The sequence below is a fragment of the Aethina tumida genome, chromosome 3, assembly GCF_024364675.1.
Source record: "Aethina tumida isolate Nest 87 chromosome 3, icAetTumi1.1, whole genome shotgun sequence".
Lineage (NCBI taxonomy): Eukaryota > Metazoa > Arthropoda > Insecta > Coleoptera > Nitidulidae > Aethina > Aethina tumida.
Genome location: NC_065437.1, coordinates 20,252,927 through 20,277,188, shown reverse-complemented (window position 1 = coordinate 20,277,188; position 24,262 = coordinate 20,252,927). Strand labels below are relative to the sequence as shown.

At 31.7% G+C, this 24,262-nt stretch overlaps 4 protein-coding genes across 6 annotated transcripts in view; 2 read left to right on the top strand and 2 right to left on the bottom strand.

Moving 5' to 3' along the window:
• Positions 1–17: 17 nt before the first annotated feature.
• LOC109601829 (polycystic kidney disease 2-like 1 protein) lies at positions 18–4,933 on the bottom strand. 2 transcript variants are annotated; one of them, XM_049965719.1, is made up of 14 exons: positions 4,789–4,933; positions 4,596–4,706; positions 4,371–4,495; positions 4,185–4,322; positions 4,000–4,124; positions 3,720–3,944; positions 3,418–3,646; positions 3,134–3,367; positions 2,996–3,085; positions 2,789–2,941; positions 2,520–2,731; positions 552–658; positions 449–491; positions 18–155 (listed from the first exon to the last, which is right to left on the bottom strand). In XM_049965719.1, the coding sequence occupies exons 1-14, from the start codon at positions 4,880–4,882 to the stop codon at positions 68–70; spliced, it is 1,974 nt and encodes a 657-aa protein (XP_049821676.1). In that variant the 5' UTR covers positions 4,883–4,933; the 3' UTR covers positions 18–67. The 2 variants fall into 2 exon arrangements, with proteins under 2 accessions (XP_049821676.1, XP_049821675.1); XM_049965718.1 differs by having other exon boundaries at positions 2,996–3,367.
• Positions 4,934–6,782: 1,849 nt separating this feature from the next.
• Positions 6,783–9,984, top strand: LOC109601827 (ras association domain-containing protein 4). Its single transcript, XM_020018116.2, has 7 exons — positions 6,783–6,928; positions 7,107–7,375; positions 7,527–8,092; positions 8,188–8,415; positions 8,555–8,883; positions 9,008–9,227; positions 9,283–9,984. The coding sequence occupies exons 1-7, from the start codon at positions 6,889–6,891 to the stop codon at positions 9,335–9,337; spliced, it is 1,707 nt and encodes a 568-aa protein (XP_019873675.2). The 5' UTR covers positions 6,783–6,888; the 3' UTR covers positions 9,338–9,984.
• Positions 9,985–10,297: 313 nt separating this feature from the next.
• Positions 10,298–10,862, top strand: LOC109601833 (uncharacterized). The gene is made up of 2 exons (XM_020018121.2): positions 10,298–10,458; positions 10,583–10,862. The coding sequence occupies exons 1-2, from the start codon at positions 10,416–10,418 to the stop codon at positions 10,816–10,818; spliced, it is 279 nt and encodes a 92-aa protein (XP_019873680.1). The 5' UTR covers positions 10,298–10,415; the 3' UTR covers positions 10,819–10,862.
• A 1,351-nt stretch (positions 10,863–12,213) lies between these two features.
• LOC109601834 (spectrin beta chain, non-erythrocytic 1) overlaps positions 12,214–24,262 on the bottom strand; it is a 37,614-nt gene continuing 25,565 nt past the window's right edge. Inside the window, exons 5-17 of one of the 2 annotated variants that reach the window (XM_049965750.1) lie at positions 23,235–24,256; positions 22,208–23,116; positions 22,010–22,149; positions 20,751–21,921; positions 20,401–20,697; positions 20,202–20,347; positions 19,174–19,760; positions 15,968–18,939; positions 14,888–15,867; positions 13,536–14,829; positions 13,348–13,483; positions 12,755–12,844; positions 12,214–12,465 (exon numbers count right to left, since the gene is read on the bottom strand). In XM_049965750.1, the coding sequence (XP_049821707.1) occupies positions 12,356–12,465; positions 12,755–12,844; positions 13,348–13,483; positions 13,536–14,829; positions 14,888–15,867; positions 15,968–18,939; positions 19,174–19,760; positions 20,202–20,347; positions 20,401–20,697; positions 20,751–21,921; positions 22,010–22,149; positions 22,208–23,116; positions 23,235–24,256 (9,854 nt within the window). In that variant the 3' untranslated portion in view covers positions 12,214–12,355. The remainder of the gene's footprint in view (positions 12,466–12,754; positions 12,845–13,347; positions 13,484–13,535; positions 14,830–14,887; positions 15,868–15,967; positions 18,940–19,173; positions 19,761–20,201; positions 20,348–20,400; positions 20,698–20,750; positions 21,922–22,009; positions 22,150–22,207; positions 23,117–23,234; positions 24,257–24,262) is intronic. The other variant, XM_049965751.1, reaches the window with a different exon arrangement.

Below are 24,262 nucleotides of genomic sequence, written 5' to 3'. Positions count from 1 at the left end.
TTACCAACCATTTTTATTTTACAATAAATTTATTTTAACACTGAAGTATTATACGAAACTGATTATTTTAGTGAATAATTAATGTCATTAGCTCATCCAACTTTTTCTGTATGAGATCAATTTGATTTTCAATTTGATAAAGAAGGATTTGTTGTCTGGAACAAAAAAAAATAAATGTTCAAGTCATTATAAATTAGTACGCATGTTTTAATAGAAATTATAAAATTATATTTAAAAAGTGTTTGCCATTGTTCTTTAGTTTAACAACATCTAATTTATAACGATATTTAAAAAGATTCTAAAAACTAAAAGATATTAAAAAATATAAACATAATAAACCATAAAACTTAACTTAATAAACTAGAATATACTGAAATTTTTTTAAATTTAAATTTTATAATTATTTTTATTTAATATAACTGATATAAATTTGTAAACGCAATCTTACCTTTGTAAATCATTTACGTGAACAATTTGATTTTTATCAATTTCTAAAATAAAATTTATAACAGAGAATATAACAATTTACATAGTTTTAATAATCCTTTTACCTGCATCCTGCTGAACTAAATTAGTTATATTCAGCTTCCGTTTTGAGTTTAAATTCACATCATGCTCCTTCAAATACACTTGAATATGTGCATCTCTAAAATCCAACCTATAAATTGGAAAACATATATTTGTTAATATAAAACACAAATTTACTATAAACTATAAATGATAAATAATAAAGTTGCAAAAGCAATTATAAACTAAATTCATTATTAACCAAGAAATAATGATACAAAATAATCACTGTATGTCAAACAATATGTCAAATCATGACAGTCTGATATAACACGTATCAGAAATATAAATTGTGTGTGAAAATGTAAAGGCAGATCATCATTATATCATCATATAAAATCCAACAGTCCACATCCATGCTGTTAACAAGATGGACAATTCAAAGAAACCAGCTAAGAAAAGTTTAATTCCTGTTCGCAATAACCGTCAAAGAAGTTTACCATCTCAGCAAGGACATAATGAAAATAAAATTGGTAATTTCAAAAGTTTAATTCCAAGACCAATAAACAGAGGCCAGTCTCTACCAGTCAAAACCTCACGTGATAGAGGTCAAAGAAGAGATACAAAAAACATCAATTCAGTCAAAGAACACCCATCTGATACCATTATTGACGGATTTAATTCGGAAAAATATATGCCAGGTTTTTGTAGATATAGTTTCGCCAGTACACAAAATCTTGAACATGACAATGAAACAAATTCAAGTGAAAATTTAGTATGGTATGATTTTGAAAACATCACTGAAGCTGATAATAAACTAGCTGAAATAGTAGCACTGGTCAAAGAAAACCATCATAAATGTTGTCAAACTGCATTTGTTGAACATAGATCAGTTGCTAATAATCAAACTGAAACGTTCACATGCGATATATCCATTCAAAAAGGTGCAGAAAGTTTTACCAATGCACCACAATCATCAAAGAAAATATCTACAGATTTACTGAAACAGATTACCACAGCTGTACAAAGTGATGAATTATTCCCAGTTAGAATTGAAAAATCCATTACACAAGGTAAATACGATAATGATGAAGATTTAAAAAATGAAATTGAAATCGTCGTGCACACAAGCAAAGACAATGCCAAAGTAAAATTCTCTGAAACATTACCGTGTAAGAAATCTTCAGTCACGTGTGTTGCCGTCAAAGATTATACAACTCAAGGCACATCAGCTAGTAAATTAATTACAAACGTCAAAGAAACCGGTGTGCAAAATGATGAAGGAAAACAGGACTTTGAATGCTACATCAAAGATTTAACAATTGTTTGGAAGCATTTTCCAAGATTCATCGGATTATTGTTCCAATCTGAAAAAGGATTGAAAATGCTGAAACAAATAGTAAATGATCATCGTAATCTACTGATGAGAAACGCTAAGCCTCTTCCACCAATAAGTCAATACATTATCAAGAAACGAAAGTCTAAATCTGAAACTGATCTTGAACAATCGAAAACTGAAAATATTAGTTTAATCACAAACAATGAAATTAAAAAAATGATTATTGATGCCAGTGCTGAAGTATTTAAGCAAACTAAAATTTGCAACATGCTAATCAAATATATGGACCAAATCAAAAGAAGTGTAACAATTTTCGATGCTTCACAGCCACAAAATTTTTCGTCGGATAAACAAGTACAACTCATTCAAAAATTACAATATATTCAAGAAAGAATTGCTAAGTTTAGGAAGGAAACGAAATGTGAAGTTAAGAAAAACTTACATTTAATCAAATTAATAAACCATTGTTGTAAAGAATATCAAATATGAATTCATAATAAAAATAACAAATACATATGTCATTTTTTAATATTTCAGTCTCACAGACACTGCTTTCTATTGGTATGTGCTAAAGGTAAATTTAAACTATCTGGCACTTTTCTACCTTTATTATTTTTAAGTAATCTTAAAGTCTACTTTCATTATTCAACATTTCAATATATGTATATCTTACCGTCTTAAAGTTTTAACAATGTCTGGTATTGGAATGTTATAATCATATATTAATTTTGGGTCCAATCTTTTAATATATCTTCCCCGTTTATTGAAAAATTGGAATAAACACTCACGTAAATAGTACGTTAATTTAATTTCACTTGTAGTTGACACCTTCGATTCAGTTTTCACATCCGTGTAATTCTCACTTACAATGGCAATAAACACATTCTAAAACATAAATATAAAGGCAATAATTATATAATTTTATATATGAAATATACTTACAAGTAAAACAAAAAATACCACTATGAGAAACGAAATAAAAAAAATTGGTGCTATAACAGAATCTGTTTCAGATAATAGATAATATTCAGAATCTCCTAAAATTGTTTGTAATAACGAAAACATGGAGGCACTAAATGAGTGATATCTGTAAAGCTACGATAAAACATAGTTAATATTTGTAAACTTTTATTAGCATTAGCTTCATACGCAGGAACCAAACAATAGATATCCCAACTGAGCGTATGCAGTGAATATTAAGAAAAACATAAATGAGAAGCCACAAACGTTTTTGACAGTCTGAAAATTCAGTTGATAATATAATTTGAATAATCTAAGAAAACATACCTTATTTAGAGCAATTTGTATTTGTCCCAAAAATTCATTAATTGCACATAAGTATTTAAAAAGTTTCATATAAGCGAACCATAACACGATAGCGTCTAAGCGTAGGTGTTGAATCTTTTTGCTAACGACATCCTCAAGATTACCGTACTGTCCAGGATGTTCAGCAATATTTTTAAGAACTTTATTTGCGGTCAAATACACCTGAATGCTGAATAATACTGATACAATTCCAGACTACAAAGGAACTATTAATCTTATACAGTTATTTTTTAAACATTACTCACAATTATTATAATTAAATCAAAATATTTCCAAAACTTGAAAAAGTATTTCCACTTGAAATAAAATAAATGTGCAATTTCTATAATCATTTTTACAAAGTAGCAAAAAATTACGGCACCCTGACTAACAAAATGTATAATATTTTCCCAATAATGAAAATTTATTAGTTGTACTGTATCCACTGAGACAGTGTTTAATACCCCTCCCACAGGAAGAATTTCAAAAACAAATCTAAAAATGAGTAATATCAAATTGGATGCAGGCAAACGTAGAATTTTTGAAAAAAATTAGGATAATAACTTACTCCACTACTGAAACCAAATTATTGTTCGAGTTGTATAAGGCAAACTTTAAGAACATGGCTCTTGTTCCACGCGTTATCCACGTATTGTTTTCTAAAATATTTAAAATATCTAAAATTTCTGTCAAATTGTTAGGGAAATCGATATAATAGCCTGCTCCATCATAAGTGGTTATTGTGGAATGGTATGGCAAATTATGGGTGATTTCTTCCGAACTGTATATCCAACTGTAAAGATAAACAATTAATAACAGACGGCCCCTCAAAAATTTTAAATACTAACGCAGATCCATTTTTTAACCCAAAAGGTTCTGTATCGGAATGGTATTTATTATATATTGAATAACAAGTTGAGAAATGTCTGAGTAGATAAGGATGAATAATGCAGCTATGATCACTAACTCGAACCTGGAATAGTTTAAATAATAAAACATTCAAAAGAAACAAGTAAAAATAATATATGTATACTTGTCTCAATCTCGGAACACCCAATATAATGTTATTCATGAGAAAAACTCTATTTTCTTCTTTAAAATGGATTGTCACATTATTATCTCTATAATAATAAGTTTGCCATAATTTTTCCGAAAATTTTTCTCTTATAAACTAAAAAATATTATTATACTTAGTAACTAATTACTACTAACAGCTTACAGGCATAATATACGAAACATGTGTAACATCTTCAAAACCAGGTACTCCTTGTTCCTTTTCCATTAAAACACTCTGAATTTGTGTTGTAAAAACATATACGTTGCTATTCAAATCGTGACACAAATCTAAAACATATATTTTGCCCAATGCAGATGCAGCATGTTAAAAATAAGTGTTTTCAGATAGAATTGTATTATGAAGAACTTGGAAAAAGAATTTTCTTACATAGAGTTAGAACTGCGGTAAAGAATACATGAAACAATCCTCCAATGATTGTAGCTTTTAAGATTTCGCGGCGTGTTAAATTAGATGTTTGGTCTAATGTAAAAATAAAGGCTGCAAGTATATTTTAAGATTTTTTAAATATATATAATAAATATAATAATAAATATGTATAATAATTAAAAATAATAATTACGTGGTCGTGAAGACTTATTCTTTGCTTTTTTTTCTTTTTTCTTATTCTTTTTACTGATTTTGTCAGAGTCCTCCTTTTTTTTATCTTTGGTCATATTATTGTTCTACGAAATGGGGTCTAATATAGTACTCTTATTTTGGAATTGAATTTGTCATCATTATAAATGACGTCCTATGTCAAATATGTTTAAAAAAGAAAATGAGAAAATTTAATAATTAAAAACTTAATTTGAATATTTATTGTTATCAAGTTGTAAGTTCGCCTGTTTAAATAATTAAACAAACTCTCGTAACAGTTTTTTATTAAAATATTTTATTAACAATTTATCTTACAAGAGACCTCTTCAGACCTCTTTAGATTTTGGACATGCCGATGTTTTAATTTGTTGTTAATTTAATGAACCATTCTTAATTTAATGATTTTGACTTGAATTGAATTAGGAATAAACAGCTTGAAGATTCTCTATTATCAATATTTTAATTATGTTACATTATTTCCTAAATATTCAGTAGTTTAAATAAAAATTAATATTTTAAAAAAAATTTACTATAAAAAATATTTTAAAATTTAATAAACTATTTTTATAAAAAGATTTAAATCTAATTCTTCAATATTCCATATTAAAAATTTAAATTCAAAATTATTTTTTTCATTTACATTGACTATTAATCTATATATATATATATATATATATATATATGCATTTGTATAATAATTTAATTTTACTCTGTACCTAAAAATATAATGTACACATTTATTTCATTTGCTGTAGCTAATAATACATTTTAGTATCTATTAAAATTAGTTAAATGTGATTGAAGCATTTAATTTTTCTCTATAAACCATAATTTTCACAAACGTAATAATTGATGTTTCACGAATTGTTTACTATTTTGTACGTTTTTATATATTTAATCAGATATTCCGTTTCAGTTTTAATAAATAATACAGAACTATCTTCCTTTTATTTTTAATTTCATTCAAATTTCAATCTTTCAATCTGCAATCTTTTAGTTTAAACAAATTTCCTTCTGCATATGGTATTATAATATGGTTAAAATATAAATTTATCATAAAAATTGTGGTTATTAGGAACTTTTATCATTTTGCGTTTGTTTTATTTTTAACCATAAAATTTATACATTATTAGTATGTATTTACTATAATATATTTTCTATATTTGTAATAATTGAGGTCTTTAGGAATTATTTATTATGTTTACAATGTATTTTAGGTATCTAATTTAATTAGACATTTCGTTCCTGTGTGTTCCTTTTATTTTTAACTATCAGTTTTATAAAATATATACCACATTTCTCATAAATGTGAAATTGAAAATTGAAAGGATTTTGAATTTTGTCCTATCGATGACTCACGAAATGTAGAAACAAGCAGAAATGGAAAATATTTATTTTCTATATCCTTTATTCAATTTAACAGAATATAAATTTTGGGCATTTTTATTAGATTGTATATCAATAAAAATCTTTTGTTATTATTGTAACATACTACATACGATACATCTTTTTTAAAGCACTGAAAAATTAATTGAAAATCTTAATTGTAATGGAAGTATAAATAACATTAATTGAAATCAATTTACCTTAAATTAAACCAAAAAAATAAGCGATAATATAAAAGTGACAATGTTGCAAGTAAACTAAGAACTCATATTGAACTCGGAAGCATGCGCACAAATGATTCCTTATAACCATCTAAACTTCAAGATTACCAAAAGTCAAAAGCTTTTAGAAGTTTTTTAACATGTTATTTCGGGTGATCTTCATGTATTTTACTTTAGTTCTTTAGCATATTATATTCTATTTACATTTTATTGTAAAATTCATGTAATTTATTTAGTTCAAATCTATTTTAAGTACAGAAGTAATTTTCGTAGATCTCTATTGTTTCTATTTTGAAAAAATCCCAGCGCGGGAAATCTATGGATGGTCAAACTGGCAACACCGGTGGCATTGGGATCATCTGATGGGGCATTGAGTGGTGTATTTCTAGTTTGCAGACAAATGTTTTATTTTCCACAAAATTTTAAGTTTATTTTTTTGTGCTCGTCCTTTTCAACCTTTAAAATAACCCATAATCATGTGGAAATGCCATAAGTGCGGAAAACCTGTTTATTTTGGTTAGTGTTTTCATTGAACAGAGTTGTGTTCATGTTTTTTATTTGTTTGCATATGTAATATTCTGATTTCCTCAACGAAATGCTTTTATTTTACACGATACAACACTGTGTAATTGATTTCAAATATGAATAATTTATTTATTGTTTTTGTATATTTATTTTGTGTTGTATTATATAGCTGAAAGAAAACAATCCCTGGGCTACAATTGGCATCCTGAATGTTTGAGATGTGAGGAGTGTGGAAAGAGATTAAATCCTGGACAACATGCAGAACACAAAGGAGTGCCATATTGCCATGTTCCATGTTATGGAGCACTATTTGGTCCACAGTTATTTGGACATGGGACAAGGGTGGAGTCCCATAAAAGTTTTGGGCAACCAAATCAATCACCTAAAATGTCAAATGGGCCAAATCTACCCAGGGACCAGTTAGAATCTAAAATTAAGGTAATTATATAGATTACTAAATACAATAAACATTTATATATATATATATATATATATATATATATATATATATATATTTTATTGTATCAAAAATTTCTCCCAGAATACACAAATACCAAGTTAAATATAAAATACTTATTGTTTTTTACAGGTTTATAACCAGTTCTATGAAGGAAAAAGTGGAGAAATACGTTGTCGTGAAGTAAACAGTAGATTTATTTTGGAGGGGCCATTGCGCATTTATTGGGGTGTCCATGGTGTGATTCATTTAAAAGAAAATGATGATCAACGTACAGTTATCGTCAGGAAACGAAACTCAGTACGCACTTCTAGTCCCGAATTCGATACTGATGATGAAATACAAAACATATCAAGAGATACTAGTTGCAATGATATTTCAACATGTTCATCGAATACAAGCTTTGATATTAGCAGATCAGATACAGGAATCGAAAGCGGTACCGATTCATCAATAACTCCCGAGAACAGTCCCACAACGCCACCACATGAACCTCTTCCAAAAAGTGTAACGTTGCCTTCGAAATTGGATGTCAAAAATTTGGAATGGGATGAGTTTGATGAGCTTTTGCAGGTGGAGAGAAAGTATAATGAATCTGACAAAATGTATCAGACAATGCCAGTGCCTCTGCCATCACAATCTAGTATAGACTCAAACTGCTCTTCATATAGCAATAGTACCAGTACAAAAACAGATAAGTAAGTACATTTTTTAATGAATGAAATTTACTGAATGTTTCTTGTACTGAAATCAAGACAGTAAATTTTTATAATCAATGATATTATGTCCGTAGTACGTCTGACGAAAGTAATGATATTACGACCACTGAAGACACCAAGACTCTCGTGCCTACGACTGACAACGGCACAAACACTGACAATACTGAAAATCTTCCATTACTGAATAGGTCTCTCAGCAAAGATGACAGTTGGTTACTGAATAGTAATCATCTGAATCGCTCTAGATCTGGGCCAGACTGCCTTGGCAGAGTTCGAGATATGCAGTCTCCCGAATTTGATAGGTAAACAAGTCGTGATGTGATATTTATTTATTATTATTTTGTTTTTATTTGTATTTTATATTTATTTTATCTTTTGTGTCCTAAAACCAAAACCGCTTTTAAATAACTCACAATATTTTAAACTCGTATTTATTTTCAGTTCCTCAATAGCAAGCACAGCTGACTTTTCCACAATGTCAGAGCAGCCGGAAGTGGTCATACGACGACCAGTAAAGACCGGCTCAACCGCAATCCGAAGACGACCAGGCAAGAGACTTTCACGTAGTAAAGTCAAAAGGCGCTGTTCAATCAACGGCCATTTCTACGATCGGGAGACCAGTTTCTTCACTCCGCCGTACGGTAGTCAAATGAGTGTCTGGGTTACATCTCTTGTGAACTCGCAGGAGGTGATCAACCTGATGCTGGAAAAATACAAGGTGGAGAGCGATCCGAACCACTTTGCGTTATTTGTGGTACGGGACAATGGAGGTAAATATCAATCAAATTTTATATTAACTGATACCATTAGATGCTAGTTTTACGTGAACGAAGCAATTTACTCATAGTTCTTATAAGAATTAAATGGAGGGAGGAATAATTGTATAAATTTCAGAACAACGTAGACTTAAAGACGACGACTACCCTTTATTATCACGTGTGCTTTTGGGACCGCATGAGGACGTCGCTAAATTATATGTGATGGATGGACACACCACCCCAGAAGTAAGCAGTGAAGTAGCTCAGTTCTTGAATCTGTCACTTGTCGAATGCCGTGCCATTCTTAACCAGTTCAGTGCCCTAGAAGAACGAGAGGTTGCTAGAATTAAGGAAAAGTAAGTAAAATTTAATCAATTACACAATTTATATTTTATATTGATATGTTTCCAGATACACCGAAATGAAACGAAGAATCGGACTACGAATTCAAGAAATGCGAGCCTAAATAAGATATTTAGGAACTTTTAGATATATGTAATATTATTAACTTTTATATACCTTTTTTACAACATTTTTCATGTTTTGAATACTATTTCTAATGTATTTTGTTTACATATATTGTTATATCTGTTTCATTAATGCTTGTTGCTTTTAACCATTTTAATTGTATTTAAATGTTTAACATATATGTACTATCGCCCGTTTTTAACATAAAGCTGTATTTATAAGTAGCAATTTCTGACCTTTAGCTAAATTATGTAAAGGTAAAGTCAAAAAAGAATATCACTGCATTATTTATAAAAAGTTTATGAAACTTTTTGTTGCTATTATTTATTATGTGTATAAATAAATGGATTTATAAGTCAATTATTAATTTCACGAATGTTCCTAGTTTATCTTAATAAGATAATTTTAAAATAAAATTTTTTATTACATACTTTTACATATTAAAGCACTTGAAAATATATGCAGTGAATTCTAATTGGTTTGATCTATGTACCTCAAAGTTAGTGGATATTTACTTGTGATAGAAAATATTGAAAGTGGTATATGAAGATATTAAATAATAAATTAAAGAACATGACTTGTACGAGAATAATTCTGAAGACTGCAGAAAAATAGGATTACTAACATTAAATTTAGATTTTATTACATCAGTGTTTTATTTGTTCCCAACTACTTTTCTAGGAATAATTCAGTTATTTTATTCAAGTTGTAATTGGTAGTTCAAAATTAATAAAACTGAATTCACAATACGATATAATATAAATCTGTAGGGTGTTTAAACAATTTGTTTAACAGGAGTATTCAGTTTTTATATTAACTTAAATATGTATTTAAAATTCCCGCCAATGTCGTGATTTTAATTAATTTTTATTTATAGAATATTTACCTTCATTTTATTTAAAATTAATTACCTAAATGGAGATTTCGATGGGTTTCATTTGTTTTTAAAGGATTTAAAATATAAAAAATAGAAACAAATTTGTTGGATAATCTGTAATCCTCCATAGCCAACTTCACTCACATTGAAAACCACCATTGTAGTTGCATAACTCCTTGAGTAGAGTGGAAAGACCAAAATGCAGGCTCCAAGGGTATTAGGTAGAGCTGTAGCCAAACAAGGTAAATATTAATTAATTATGAAAGTGTTTTTTATATTTTTTCTATCGCCGTCACTAACCAAAGCCTACTTAATTTTCATGACACGCATTGTTATACTGCTTGCTAAATAACGTTTATTTTTTAGTTGGCCGCAGAAATCACGGTCACGTTGCACCCCAAAGTACCTACAATGACTTGCCATCCCCGCAGGGCAGCTGGCAAACCCACTATGATGCCAACCAAAAAAGGTACAATGGACATTTGGCTCTGGGAATTGCTACTTTCGTAGGCACCATTGTCTTTGGCAAGGCTGCTGGCTTCTTTGAGTTCTATGATGACATTCCAGAACGTCCAGCCAAGATTGAGTCATACAAGAAGTAATTTATGTAACATATAGTTAGCAAAATATAAGTTAGTTATTAATAGTGTGATGTTTCATTTATTTACTTTAAAAATATATCTTTCTAATGTGTAAATGTGTTTATTTCTAATTGCGTGACAATATTTTAATTTTATGTTGTTTGAATTTGTTTTTTCAAATTACTATAAGTTCTACAGTATTACACAATTATTTGTTCTCAAATTCTAACCTTGAAAGTAGGATGTAATATAATTTTAAAATTTATGAAAATAGATCTTTATGATCATTTGAATAGCACCATTTGGAAAATATTACAAATGACAAATAATTAGGAAAATAGATCAAAAATTTAGTAAGGCTACACCCATATTTAGATATCAAGTGGTAAACGTCCTTCAATACCAATAAAATTCAAAATGTTCAGTTTAGTTCATGTTTTATTTATCACCGTCTCAAATAACATGTTAACTCAAAGTATTTTGTATGACTAGGAATGAATATCCAAGAAGAGAAATTGAGATTGTTTATATTCAAGCATTTGACAACAACTTAAGACACCTTAATTCATTGCAAATTGCTTTTAAACAATTTATTGAATTTTTTGATTCCGTATATTTAACATTTATTTCTTTAAATTTAAAGGGCACATTCAATGTGAAATTTTGAAGTAACATACTAAAATTTCAAATAAATATCTCAAATTATTTTGAATTATAGCCTTCTAAAGAATAGCCGCCTATCAGTTATAGTTACGTGTACTACAGGGCCTTTTAGTGTTATTATTCGGTTTGTAATTGTGAAAATATTTTGATCGATCCTCCAATTCAAGGATAGAACTGTTTGTTTCGGATTTTTAAGCAATTAACAATTTAGTGATGTGTAAAACTTGTACAAAATGTGACTTAATCAAGCAAAATCGTGAGATTTACGATTCCAAATTGCTGTGATGTTTCTTATATCAATTCGGGGCCTATGATTAAAAATATTTGAAGGAGAGGAAGGTGAATTAAATGAACCTGGTATAGCAGATTAGCTCAAAATATGACATTTATCTACTCATTACAATGAATCATTTTTTCATTACAATCCATCATTTTATCTTTAAACACGTTTTTTTTTTGAAACTACACTTTTCAAATTTGTTGCAGTTGTAACAAATAATCTGATCGCTAAAATTCGACACTTTCAAAATTCTACAATTTTGTTAAAAATCAGTATTTTTCACAACAATGGGTAAAGGGGTAGATAGTATATTCAAGCTGAATTTTCACTTCAAATAATTATATTCTGGGATATTGAGTAAAACCTCTAAAAGCCGGTAATTTAATTGTATAGAAAATAAACACCAATTATAATCATAATATATTATAATAAGTTACGCAATATTTATTTTCTAGTTATTAATAGGATACAAATTTACGTAATAATCTTTATTATAAATTTAGGTATATAACAATAAATATAAGATATGTAACATTAAAATATGATATATACAAAAATTATTATTATAAACAATAAAACAAAAAAAATGCTTAAAAACTAATTAAATTTATTAATCTACATTTGCGAAGACCTTTTTTTATTTGCAAATAATCCAAATATATTCTTTTTCTTTTCCGGATCCGACGTTCTGTTATGCTCGTACTTTTGTGGGGAATATGATGTGTCTGTAACAATATATAAAATATACGTGTTATAAAATTTAAATTTAATTATTTACAAACAACTAGAGAAAAATTAGAAAAAGTAACAATTTTGTTTTATCAATTCGTTTATGCACCTATAAATACATAAAACTAACCAAGATCTTTCTCGCTTGTAATTTAAAAATTAATTCATATTATATCAGTAAACTATTACCAATTGATAAAACATGAAAGAAGAAATGTGCTGGAAGGAAAGTTAGTGAAAGTCGTGTGTGATTAGTTTTCATCGGGTGTCGGCATGCTAACTAACCATAAATATGTCCACTGGATTCAAGGGTAAAACGATGGCTTGCATAATTATTTGGTGGGTCACTCATTGGTAAAGGTGGTGGACTTTCTCCTAAATTAGTACCATAAGATTATTGTAGACACTCGACACAGATCAGAAATTTACATAATATATATTTACAAAACAATCTCGTGTTCTAAAACTGGAGATAAACATTTTTCTCTTTAAATAAGTAAAGTACAATGTTTACCTGCAATTTGAGACAGAATGAAATTTATTATATTCTTAATGTAAATTTGTTAGTAATGATGTAAATATACAGACAAATAATTTATCAGTATATTTACTAGAATGCTTATTCATTTCCAGTTAGTGTAAATTATCTATGTTAGATAGTGTATTCAGTTATCACAAATTGTATTTTATTATTATTATTATTTAATATTTGTGCGAACATCAAAAACGTTTTCTTTTTTGACAATATATCATGCTAATAAGAAATAATAAATAAAAGCGAGGAAAACCTAGGATAATAATTAAAAGTTTGTATTTAATCATATATTACTCATAATACTCTTACGACTACTTGTTGTAAAATATTATGTCAGTATTACCTATCGTATGCCTACTTGATCCGGACGATACACTACCATTTGTAGAATATGGATCATGCCTCAAAGTGACATGATCGACTACATCCGGACTTGACGTTCTGCTCGATTGGGAACTCATTTCAAAATCATTATGATCCTACAATAAAAATAATTTTAAATATAAATAGTTAATTTGATACATCACTTACCTTTGGAATGTCGAAATGAACTAATTGATTTTTGGGGTCCAGATGTGCTCTAAAATTGATTTTGTTAATCCAGTCGTGCATTTCTTCTTGAGAAGTACAGGCAAATAGATATTCGCTGCCATCTACTACACGCAAACGGAATGTGTACTTTCGTTTGTGATAATCATCGGCGACGCTAGTTTCCGCATTATGGATATTAATTGGAGGACATGCAGTTAATTTTGTAAGAAACTCTTCTTTACTCTTGAAGAAGCATAGCAACTGTCCGCATAGTACGGTGAAGAAATTCTTCCATTGTCGGTTAGATGCCTTCTTTCCACCTGCCATTAGTAAATGTTTTCTCTCCAAGAAACCTTCTACCTCTCCGTGTATTGGCTGTGCAATATTTTCAGCTAACCGGGTCGGCAAATTTTCAGTAACTTTAGAACCCCTTCGTCTAGTTGTGAATGAGGGAGTTCTTTTAGGTGGCTTTCCAACTGGATTCACTCGCATACTTTCAGCTCGTTTGACGGCGTGTTCCGAAGATCCACGTCTTACTTTTTCCCTATCGTACGTATTTATAGAGTTAGTCTTTCTAATATTCACATTTGTTGGTCGCGGATCAATTGCAGGAATATAATGTGAACTGTGATTGCCATTTACTTTTTCCTGTACGACATCCTGTTTTGGAGTGTTGTTAAAGTTTTCTTGTTTTCGTTTCTCAGCAATGTTTTGCATTTCTACTCTCTTCCTAGCCTCGAGTCGTTCTTGTTCTTGCCTTTCTTTTTCCGCTTTCCTAGCCCGACTTTCTCTTTCGAGCTGCTGCGCAAATGCGTTCTCCAATTTTGTTTTACGTTTCAAGTTTTCGAATTTATCTTCTTGTGCTTTTATGGTTTCTTCGAAATCTCTGTGCTTGCTGATTAGATCCTCTACGTGCAAAATGTTATCACCTTCAGTGTTTTCCTTAAGGGTACCTTCCCTCATCGCCAACCAGTTGTCTAAGGCATTGGCGTCCCTCTTAAATATAACGATGTCAAGGTTTTGATCATAAATTATACTTCTTTCAGCCCAAATATTACTCAAAAGTGCAATTCTATTTTGTAAAAGGTTAATCTTATCCTTCACTTCATCAGAAAATGTGTTTTTCGCTTGTACAATTTTGTCTCCATCAGAATAGAAGTTCAGGAATTCAGGATTTTTTCTATCTATTTCAATTTTGTATTCATTGTGACGATCTATTAATAGTTTAGCCTCTATAGGGTCTTGTGGTAAATCGGGTGCAGTTATTTTCGCCAACATCTCGTTAATAAACGCCCTGTAAAATAATAATTATTAAAAGAACTTATATGAAATTAAAAAATATATATACTTACAATAAGTCATGATATTTGTCAAAGTATGATTGCAACTGTTCAGCTTGTTCAAGGTTATTTCTCCTACTATTTGCATTACTTTCTAATTTCTCCCATGCACTATTTGTACTGTCAACTGTATCTTCAATGTGATCTTTGGTATCCGGGAATTCTTCAATCAGTTTGTTAGCCTCCTGTTTAATATTTTCAATCTTTTCTTTTATTATTTTCATTTCATTTTCTAAAGCTTGATGTCTACGGATTTGTTGTGCCACACCTTCAGAATCGGTATCGTAGTTGTCATAAGTAACTTCAGTGGTTTTTTCATCAATCCAAAATATAATTTCTTCAGCAGTTCTATCAAATACATGAACTTTTTTGGCGCCTTGTAATGCATCTCTACGAGCATATACCAATTCGACCAAATCGTCCCATTCCTTCTTAATATCCTCTACTTTTTCCTTCACTTTCCCACTGTAACTGCTCTTTGAATTAATAATTATTTGACCATTCTCCACACATGATATTAACCGGGGCTCACTACTCACAAAACTAGTGTAGAAATTTTCGAATGCTTGAATCAAAAGTTCAACATGTTCTAAATCATTACCGTATTCCTCTGAATCAGTTTTAGCTTGCTGATCTCTTATCCATTCTTGTAACTCATAATACTCCTGAACGAATCCAAAGTATTGCAATGCTTCAGCTAATCGAACTTCTCTTTCAGATACCAACTTACTTAACACAGAAAACTGTCTTATGATGTCTTCTTTTTGCGCTTCAATGTTCTTGGAATCGAAATGTTCTCTCGCAGTGAGACTATCTGCTGTTTTTGTTAATTTTTGTATAGTAGGTTTAAAACCTTGAACTTCCAATGATAAAGCTTGTAATTTTCTTTGAAGTGATTGGGCAGTTGTTTCATCTTTGCCAACTTCTTTTGATGCCAAAAATGGGTGCTTATCATTTATCCATGCTTCAGCTTCAGATACTTCTTGATAGAACTAAAAATATATTTAAATTAATGGTTAATAATATAAATATATAATTTTGATAATTTAAAGATTTAACCAAATATGTATATAACAAAATAAATATACTTACTGCTTGAGCTTCCAATGAATCTTGAAGTCGAAGCCGTCTGATACTGGCCAGGTCTTGTATATGTGCGAATTTCTCTTTAATCTCGTTCACTTTATCAGTAATAATATTGGCTGGTACATTCTGATTTTTTATCAAATTATCAGCTCTTGTGACAAGTTGGTCTACGATAGGTTCCCGAGATGCCAGTTCTTTCTCTAAAGCTTGATGTTTCTTCTGAAGAATTTGAACTGACGACAAGCTTGTTCCAAGATCTCTGGAAGCTGCTTGGCGTTCTTTATCACTTAGCCATTGCAACTCATCGTCAATGTCCCTGATAAATTGTTGCAATTTAACCGAATAATCCAATGCGAACTTTCGTAATTCAATCGGAGTTTTCAATTGATCATATCGTGTTGTACAATCGTGGGCACGCTCATTTATTTCTTCGCTCAGGAAATGTCCGCTTTTGGTGAATTGTTCGGCTGCTTCACTTATGCTTTCACAATTCTCTTTATGTTGTTGATAATCTTTTTCTAAGGCTTGATGTTTCTTTAGTAAATTGTTAGCACTTGTTAAATCGTGACCTTTATCGGTTGATTTGACTTGATCCTCCACTTCATTTAACCAGTTTTCAAATTCATCAATTGTACGATTTATTAATAATGCTTGATGTGCTTCATTTAATCTGTCTCGTTTTAAATTGGACATTTCTTGTAAGAGTTTCCAGTCATTCTCAAGGCCTTCCAACCTCACTTGTATGTCTTCTGACGCATAATGTTCATTTTCTATTAATTCTTTTCCTTCTTCTACAACATCTTGTATACGTTCTCCGCTTGCAAATACCTCTGCTTCGAAAGTAGCATGTTTTTGCATTTTACTCTGTAAATTGCTTGGATCTCTATAATTCTCATCTCGCGCAATTGGGAGTTTTTTATACAGCCACCCTTCCACTTCATTGATATTTCGCAAGAATTCTTGGAGGGCTTTGGATTTTTCCAACGTTTCCTTACGTAATTTTGATTTCTCCAACAATTTGTTTTTACGCTTTATAATCGACTGCAGTTTTGCCGTTACCTCACTGGCGTCATCAGTTCTATCTATAATTCTCTTAGCTTCCTTTTCTAAATCAGCAATCTTTGTTAACTGTTGTTCTGTAGTAGTTTCAAAATCTTTATGTTTACGTAATAATATTTCCACGTTTCTTGGAGTGTCTCCTACATCATCATTATTAAGGAACGCTTCTTTAGATGCCAACAGACTGTTTAATTGATTAGCCTGTTCTTTGAACTTTTGAATATCTGATTGATTGTCCAAGTCTTGGCTACGTTGTTTCCAAGCATCATAAATTTTTTGTTGTAAATTATTCGCACGTTGAATATTTTCAATAATGTCTGGATGATCTTTTTCAGGGAATGATTTGATGCTTTCAGTTGCTTTTTGGAATGCCTGATTGCGACCATCAATTTCAGCACGGAGTTCGGCGTGCGCTTCAATTTGAGCTTTGGCCTCGGATATAGTTCTGGGTTTCTGATTTGCATTCATCCTTTTAATTGTTTCATCAACCCACTGATCTAATTTGTCTACTTCATGCAAAAATCTTTGATGAATGAGTGCATTCTTCAAAATATTTTTCCTTTGATCTTTGACAGTTTGTAACTTATTCCAATTTTTCTGCAGTGCGTCCAATTTTTCTTGCAGATGGTCTGCGGTCTCAGGATATAATTCTGAAAGATGGACGGCATTTCTTTGATGGTCTTGCTCGATCTTTTCACTAACCGCTTTAATTTCGCTCTCAATAGCTTCTTGCTTTCTTAATAATGCTTCTACGCTTGGAAGGTCTTTTCCAACGTCGTCCGAACTAAGAGTCAAAAGTTTTTCAGCAATTCTCTCAGATGTGTCGGCAACATCTCTATCAAATACGTGGATTTCTGATGCAGCCGCTAGTTTATTGCGGTAATCAGCTAAGGCACCTTGTAAAGATTGCCACTTCTTAACGAAATTATCTCGTCTTTCTTTAACACCTGTATGCCCCTGTTTCGCAAGTTTGTCAGCCAATATGCCAAGATTCTTAATCCTATTGTCGTCGATTTTCATGTCACTGTCCACGTCGTCTAATTTACGTTGTAATTGTTGACAATGCTCATAATCTTTGCCGGTATCACCTGCTTGAATCATCACTTCTTTATCTCTGATCCAGCTTTCAATCTTATCAAGTTGATTATTAAAATCAAGTATGTCTTGCGCTTCTTCTAGGCCTCTTCCACGCAACATCATTTCCTTAAGTAGTTGTGACCAAGCTACTTGGAGTTCTTTGGACTGTTTGGTAATTACGGAAGATTCCGGATGTCTTTTATTAATAAGAACGTTGCCATTCACCAAAATTTTTTCAATTCTAGGAGAATTAGCATTTACTTCCGCTTCAAACGCTTGATGTTTCTGTAGTTTTTTAATTTTGTCTTCTAGGTTAGTTACTTCGCCTACTTTTAAGTCAACTTCAAGTTTCTTTTGTTTCTCATTGATCCACAATTTGGCTTCTAACACATCTCGTTTAAATTCGGCGTATAAGAGGGCACCTTTAAGTGATTCTTGTTTATCTTTGCACAGTTTATGCACCTTCTGTCTCTTAATTTGTATTTCTCCCAATTTGTCAGCAATTTGCTGACCTTCAAAGTGATTTTGGTTTAACAGTTTATTTCCGAGATCAACTAAAGTATCAGTATTTTTGTCTTGCACCTGTACTAATTTTTCAAAAGCTTCGTGCTTCTTTAATTGATTATTGACTTCGTCGACAGTTTCTCCACAATCTACATTGCTGAGTGCCGCTTCTTGGGCATTGCTTGCATCTTCTATTAACTTCGCTTCCCTTAAGAACTCGTGTAAATCCACTAGTTGCATGAGATGTACCTTTTTATGTTTCCATGCGGAGAGCAATTCTTCTCTAGCTCTTATTAAATTGGCGTAACGTTCTGATGCCTCCGCGGCAGCATAATGCCCTAATAAACCAAATAAATTATATAAATAAAGACAATAAAGAGTACAATAATTATACTAAGCGATTAACAAAAAGGTATACATCATATTTTAAAAGAGAAATCTGCAGAAGAAAATATTAGACGAAATCGGTAACAATTGCATTCTATATTTTACAAGATGAAGTTGAAATATGAGAGGTTGTGATTTTAAAGGAAAAACTAAATGAAAATTAAACGTGTACTTAATAATTATACCTGTTTGTTCCATTGCCTCCAAGTTATCGCTCAATTCTTCATATAAAGGTTCTCTAGCTTCGAGTTCTGCTTTAAGTGCGTCATGTTCGTTTACGAGGAGTTTAGCCCTGGCTGCACTTCTTACCGACTCTTGAGCTTTCATTGCCGCAGTTAGACTGGTAGCCCAATTTTGCAAATCCCTAACTTGGGTAAGGAATTTCTGCAAGTCCACGCTGGCTTGTAGCTTTTCTTTTCTTAAGTCAGACATTTCCTTTAAGATGTTCCACTCTTTAACAACATCCTCTTGTTTCTTCTGAATCACTGCCTTGTTACTCGGATAGACTTGTTTAAGTTTGTGTGCGTCGTCGACGAGAATTTGAAGCTGAGCCTCCAACACTACAAGTTCATTTTCGAAAGCGTCGTGTTTTCGCAATAATGCCACGGCAGAGTTATAATCACGACCCGGTTCCGTACCCAATGCGGCTTTCTTTTCTTGGATACGTTGGAAGGCGTCATTAACATCGCGATGGAAACGATGCACTTCTCCAGCTGCCGTGAGTTTCGCCTCACGTTTAGCCATTTGGTCGTGGAGATTTTTCCAAGCCGATCTGAAAAGCCACACATTTAAAATAAACACATGATATAAATAGCATGAAAAGTAGGTCGTATTTGATTTCCGACTTAAGTAATTTCATTTGTTAATGTTAGTAGATTCTGCAGACTTTAAAACAAAAATATTTATAATTCAAAAACAATTAAAGCATGTTTAATACAAATTAATTAATAATTAGCAATTTTGTTAATAACAATACTACTTTACCTAACACTTTCATGTTTTTCTTTCACATCTAGAATGGCTTCAGATGATTCCGAATTTCTGAAATTAGTTAGTGCCAACACCAATATAAAGGTTAGTATAATACATTAATTGTAATATAATGTATTGACAAATAAAATAATGAAAGACATAAAAGTAAATTTTTAGCTGTTAGACTATTAATCAATTTTTTATTAGCAACAAAACATTCATTGACTAATTTTATACTTACGCAAGCTGCAGTTGCTTGTTTTCAATATCAGTGCTGTAAGGACTTTCATTATCAATTAATTTATGAGCGAGGTCTTCACATTGTCTGAACCTTTCTGAACCAGCATCGATTCGTCGTTTAAAGTCATCAAATTTAGTTTTCAATACCTAAAATAATAAATTTTATTAAATTATAATAATAATGATTCTAAACAACGTACTATTAAATGTTCATAATCTTGCCCATAGTCCTCTGAACAGGCTTGCTGCAAATTATCTGCTATCCAGCTCTCCAGTTCGGCGGATTCCGCAAAGTATTCATGTCTAAATAGTGACTCCATCAATCGTCGTTGACGGAGGGTTGTTTTGGTTTGTAATGTCCTGACCAAATGCTCTAAAGCGTTCTGTCTTTCACTAATTAACGTTGAGTCAGGATGATGGGACTTGATCATTAACTGTGCTGAATGACCCATCTCTGCGACAATATTTTTGTATGTTTCTAATTCCAATTCAATGGCCTGAAATATCATTAATTAATAAAACTATGTCACAAGATGTGTGTGTGTGTTACTTTATGCTTTGTAAGAAGTTTAGTAGCTGCATCTCGATCTCTACCATAGTCAGTACTATTAACATAATTTTCCTTTTCGTTTAACCAAGATTCTACTTCGTTTGCATCGAAGAAATACTGTTGCGCTTTAAGAGACAAGTCTAATTTATGTGATCGATCATTAGCCTTGTCTTTCAATTCTTTCCAAGCTTCCTCAAGTGTGGAACACAATTCTTCAACGTCTTTACTGTTTGGATGTTTGGAATCAACGAGTTCTTTTCCTCTGTCAAGTGTCTTATCAATTGCTGGTCTGTGCCCGCTGATTTCAGCTTCAAGTTTCTTGTGCTTCTTGTGTAAATTTTGTGCTTGGTGCAAATTTTTACCAAAATCTTCGGAATTCGCTTGAGGCAGATGTTCATTAATCCATTGCATTTCTGCATCTACGTCAAATCTAAATTCATAAAATTGCAACGCTTCTTGTAATAGCGATTTTCTTCTTTTGGTGGGTGCTTCAAGATCATCCAGTTGCTTTTGTCTTCCCAAGGCTAATTGATGAATAGCGTCAGCATTGAAGTGACCATCGTCTTTCATATCTTGACTTTGATTAATTAAATCGCTCATTCGTTTCCTGTATTGTGCTAAATCAGATTCTAAAAGTTCTTGTTTTTTTAATAAATCGCGACAAGACCGTAAGTCAGTTCCAACGTCCTTGCTATTTAATAGATCTTCGATCTCGTCCAATTTATTGCCAACATCATCAATATTGTTATTGAAATTTTGTTGATTTTCCGCTTGGCGTAAGCACCTGCCTTTTTCCAAAGACAAATTGGCCAATTTCTGCCACTCATCATTAAGGTCTCTTAGAGTTTTTGCCACATCATCCTTGCGGTAACTGTCCTGGGCAATGAGAGCTTGACCTAACTTATTAACAGTTCTTAATTGACCTTCATTAGCTCGGAGTTCACGTTCAAAAGCTTCATGTTTTTGGAGTTTCCTTTCCAAATTATTGAGATCTCTGTAACTTTCATCTGAAGCAGTTTTTATCTTCTCAGCCATCCATACACGCAAATCATGAACTTCTGCACAAAACTCTTGATAGTTCTTGGAAGCTTCTAGCTCGTTGTTACGTAATAACCCCGCTTTTTTCACGGCTTCGCGTTTTTTAATGACTTGATTTCTTCGTTCGTCAATTCTAAAAGTTTATAAAAAAATAAAAATTATTTTTTCAAAACTACCAACTAATTAAATATAATGAAACTAACGTTGTGCATGTTACTCACCCAGGACTCTCATAATGGTCTTCTGCGATTAAAGCATCAGCTCTTTTGCTAAGAGCATCTACGCGTTCGTCTTGTGCCGCTAACGTGTTCATAAATGTTCTATGTTGTTTAGCTAATACTTCAACATCATCTAACGAATTCTAAAATGAAAATGAGTTACATTAACACATTTAATTCGAAATTATCAATTTAACGTACTCCCAAATCTGTAAATTCCACGAATGCTTGTGCGGCAGAACTGCTTGCATCAATCTTATCTGCCTCTTTGTTAAACTTTTGAAGTTGTAGACACTGTTGTAGCCACTTATCTTTTTCTTTCCAGCCCCTGGCAATAGCTGCCTGTTCTTGTTTTAGTCTCTCAATGTTTTCTGGGACTTCCTTAATACTAGGGTTATTTTCTATCAATTTTTTCCCTAAGTTAGTCACTTGATAGAATTCATCATTTTTAGCTTTTATATCATGTTTCAAATCTTGATGGTTTTTGAGAAGATTTTCGGCGGTTTGAACATCTCTGACAATATTATCTGCATTTAGTTGATCCTTAACATCAGTAACCCATCTTAAAAGGTCTTTGTAACTGTTTGTAAATATCTGTTGACCAACTGCATCTTCTAATCGACCTCTACGTTCAGCCGCTTTTTCCTTGACTTGAGACCAAAGATCATCGATTTCCTTCTGCCGCTTCTTAACATTTTGTCTTTCACTAGGATATGTCAACTGTACTTCATTGCCAAGTAACTTGACTTTGTTGACTTTGTCTTCTACAGGCGCGAGTTCTCTTTCCAAGTTATCATGTCGCCTTTGTAAAGCTTGAACTGTTTTCAAATCATGTCCCAGAACTTCGGTATCTAACTGGTTCATTTTTTCAATCATCCAGTCTTTTGCTTCATCACAATTCCTGTTGTATAATTCAACACTACTTGCTCCTTCTAAGCTTCTTTCTTTGTTCGCCTTTAATCTGTTCAGTCGTTGAGCTGCCGCCTGTATTTGTCGATGTCTTGCGTGAACTTTTTCTATTTGAGAATGATTTTGTTTTTCGAATTCTTTAACAGCGGCATCAAGTTCTTCGAGACGTTTGTTATTTCCAGATGAATCCGTAAGGAATTTCTGGAAAAGAATATATGATCATAATTATAGAATGTTAAGAAATCAGAAACCGTCATAAAATAATTTTCGAAGCATAATGGTTTTGATGCATTTCATGTTGTACTTTAAACATACTTACTTCAAATTTACGTTTTGCTTGGAGTACATCATCTTTAGGATCATCCGTGGACAATAGTTTTTCATTTTCCTTCATCCATTTCTCAATATCATCACATTCTTTGTAGAACTGGAACAATCTAATGGCATCCTCAAGTAAAGCATGTCTCGCAATTGCTAATTTCTTCAGTTCTTCATATGTGTCATTAATTTTCTTTTGCCTTTTAGGTACACTATCATTGTCGTCTGGCTTTCTGTGTGATGGCCTTGGTTGTCTAACTTTCTTGACGGGAACTTTTGTTTTGACCAATTTAGTGGTTTTCTTCCTTTCTAGTTTCGTAACAACTTGTGGTTTTTTAGTTGGAACCGAAACAATAGTTGGTTCAATAACTTGTAGATAATTAGCAGGTGCAAATCCTTCAGAGCCATCATTTTTCCTAACACACCACCAATCAGCGTTAGTATTATTCAACAAAACCATAACGTCCTTCTTATTCATTTTAAATCCATGTTCATCAAAAGGATATAAAGCCTTCACCTGAGGAATTTTCTTTTCCTCTCTTACAATTATATACTCAGTTATTTGAACCGGTACATCCTCATAAACTTCCTGAGGAATCATCCGCTCTTCATAGGTTACTTCTTCAACTGGTCCAGCTAATTCCACTTGAGTGTTTAAATACAAATTTGATATACCAGCAGCAATAAGCTTATCTGCTTGGACGTTTAATCTGTCTATATCTTCTCCATACACATTTACTTCTCCTTCCAAATCCTTGTGTCGCGCAAGAAGAGCTTGAGCACTCGGTTCATCCACGCCAATGTCACTCGAACGCACAATTGCAATCTTTTCATTCAACCATGAATCGGCTTCGTTGGCGTCTGCGTAAAATTCATATGCTTCTGCAGCGTCTTGCAGCTGCTTCGATCTTTCATCTGCTAGTTTATCCAATGTTTCCCATTCTTTTTTAATTTCATCCAGATGTTGTTGAATTTCTGCAGAGCGGGGATGCTTTTCGCTTATTAGTTGTTTTCCAGAAGCTCCTGAAA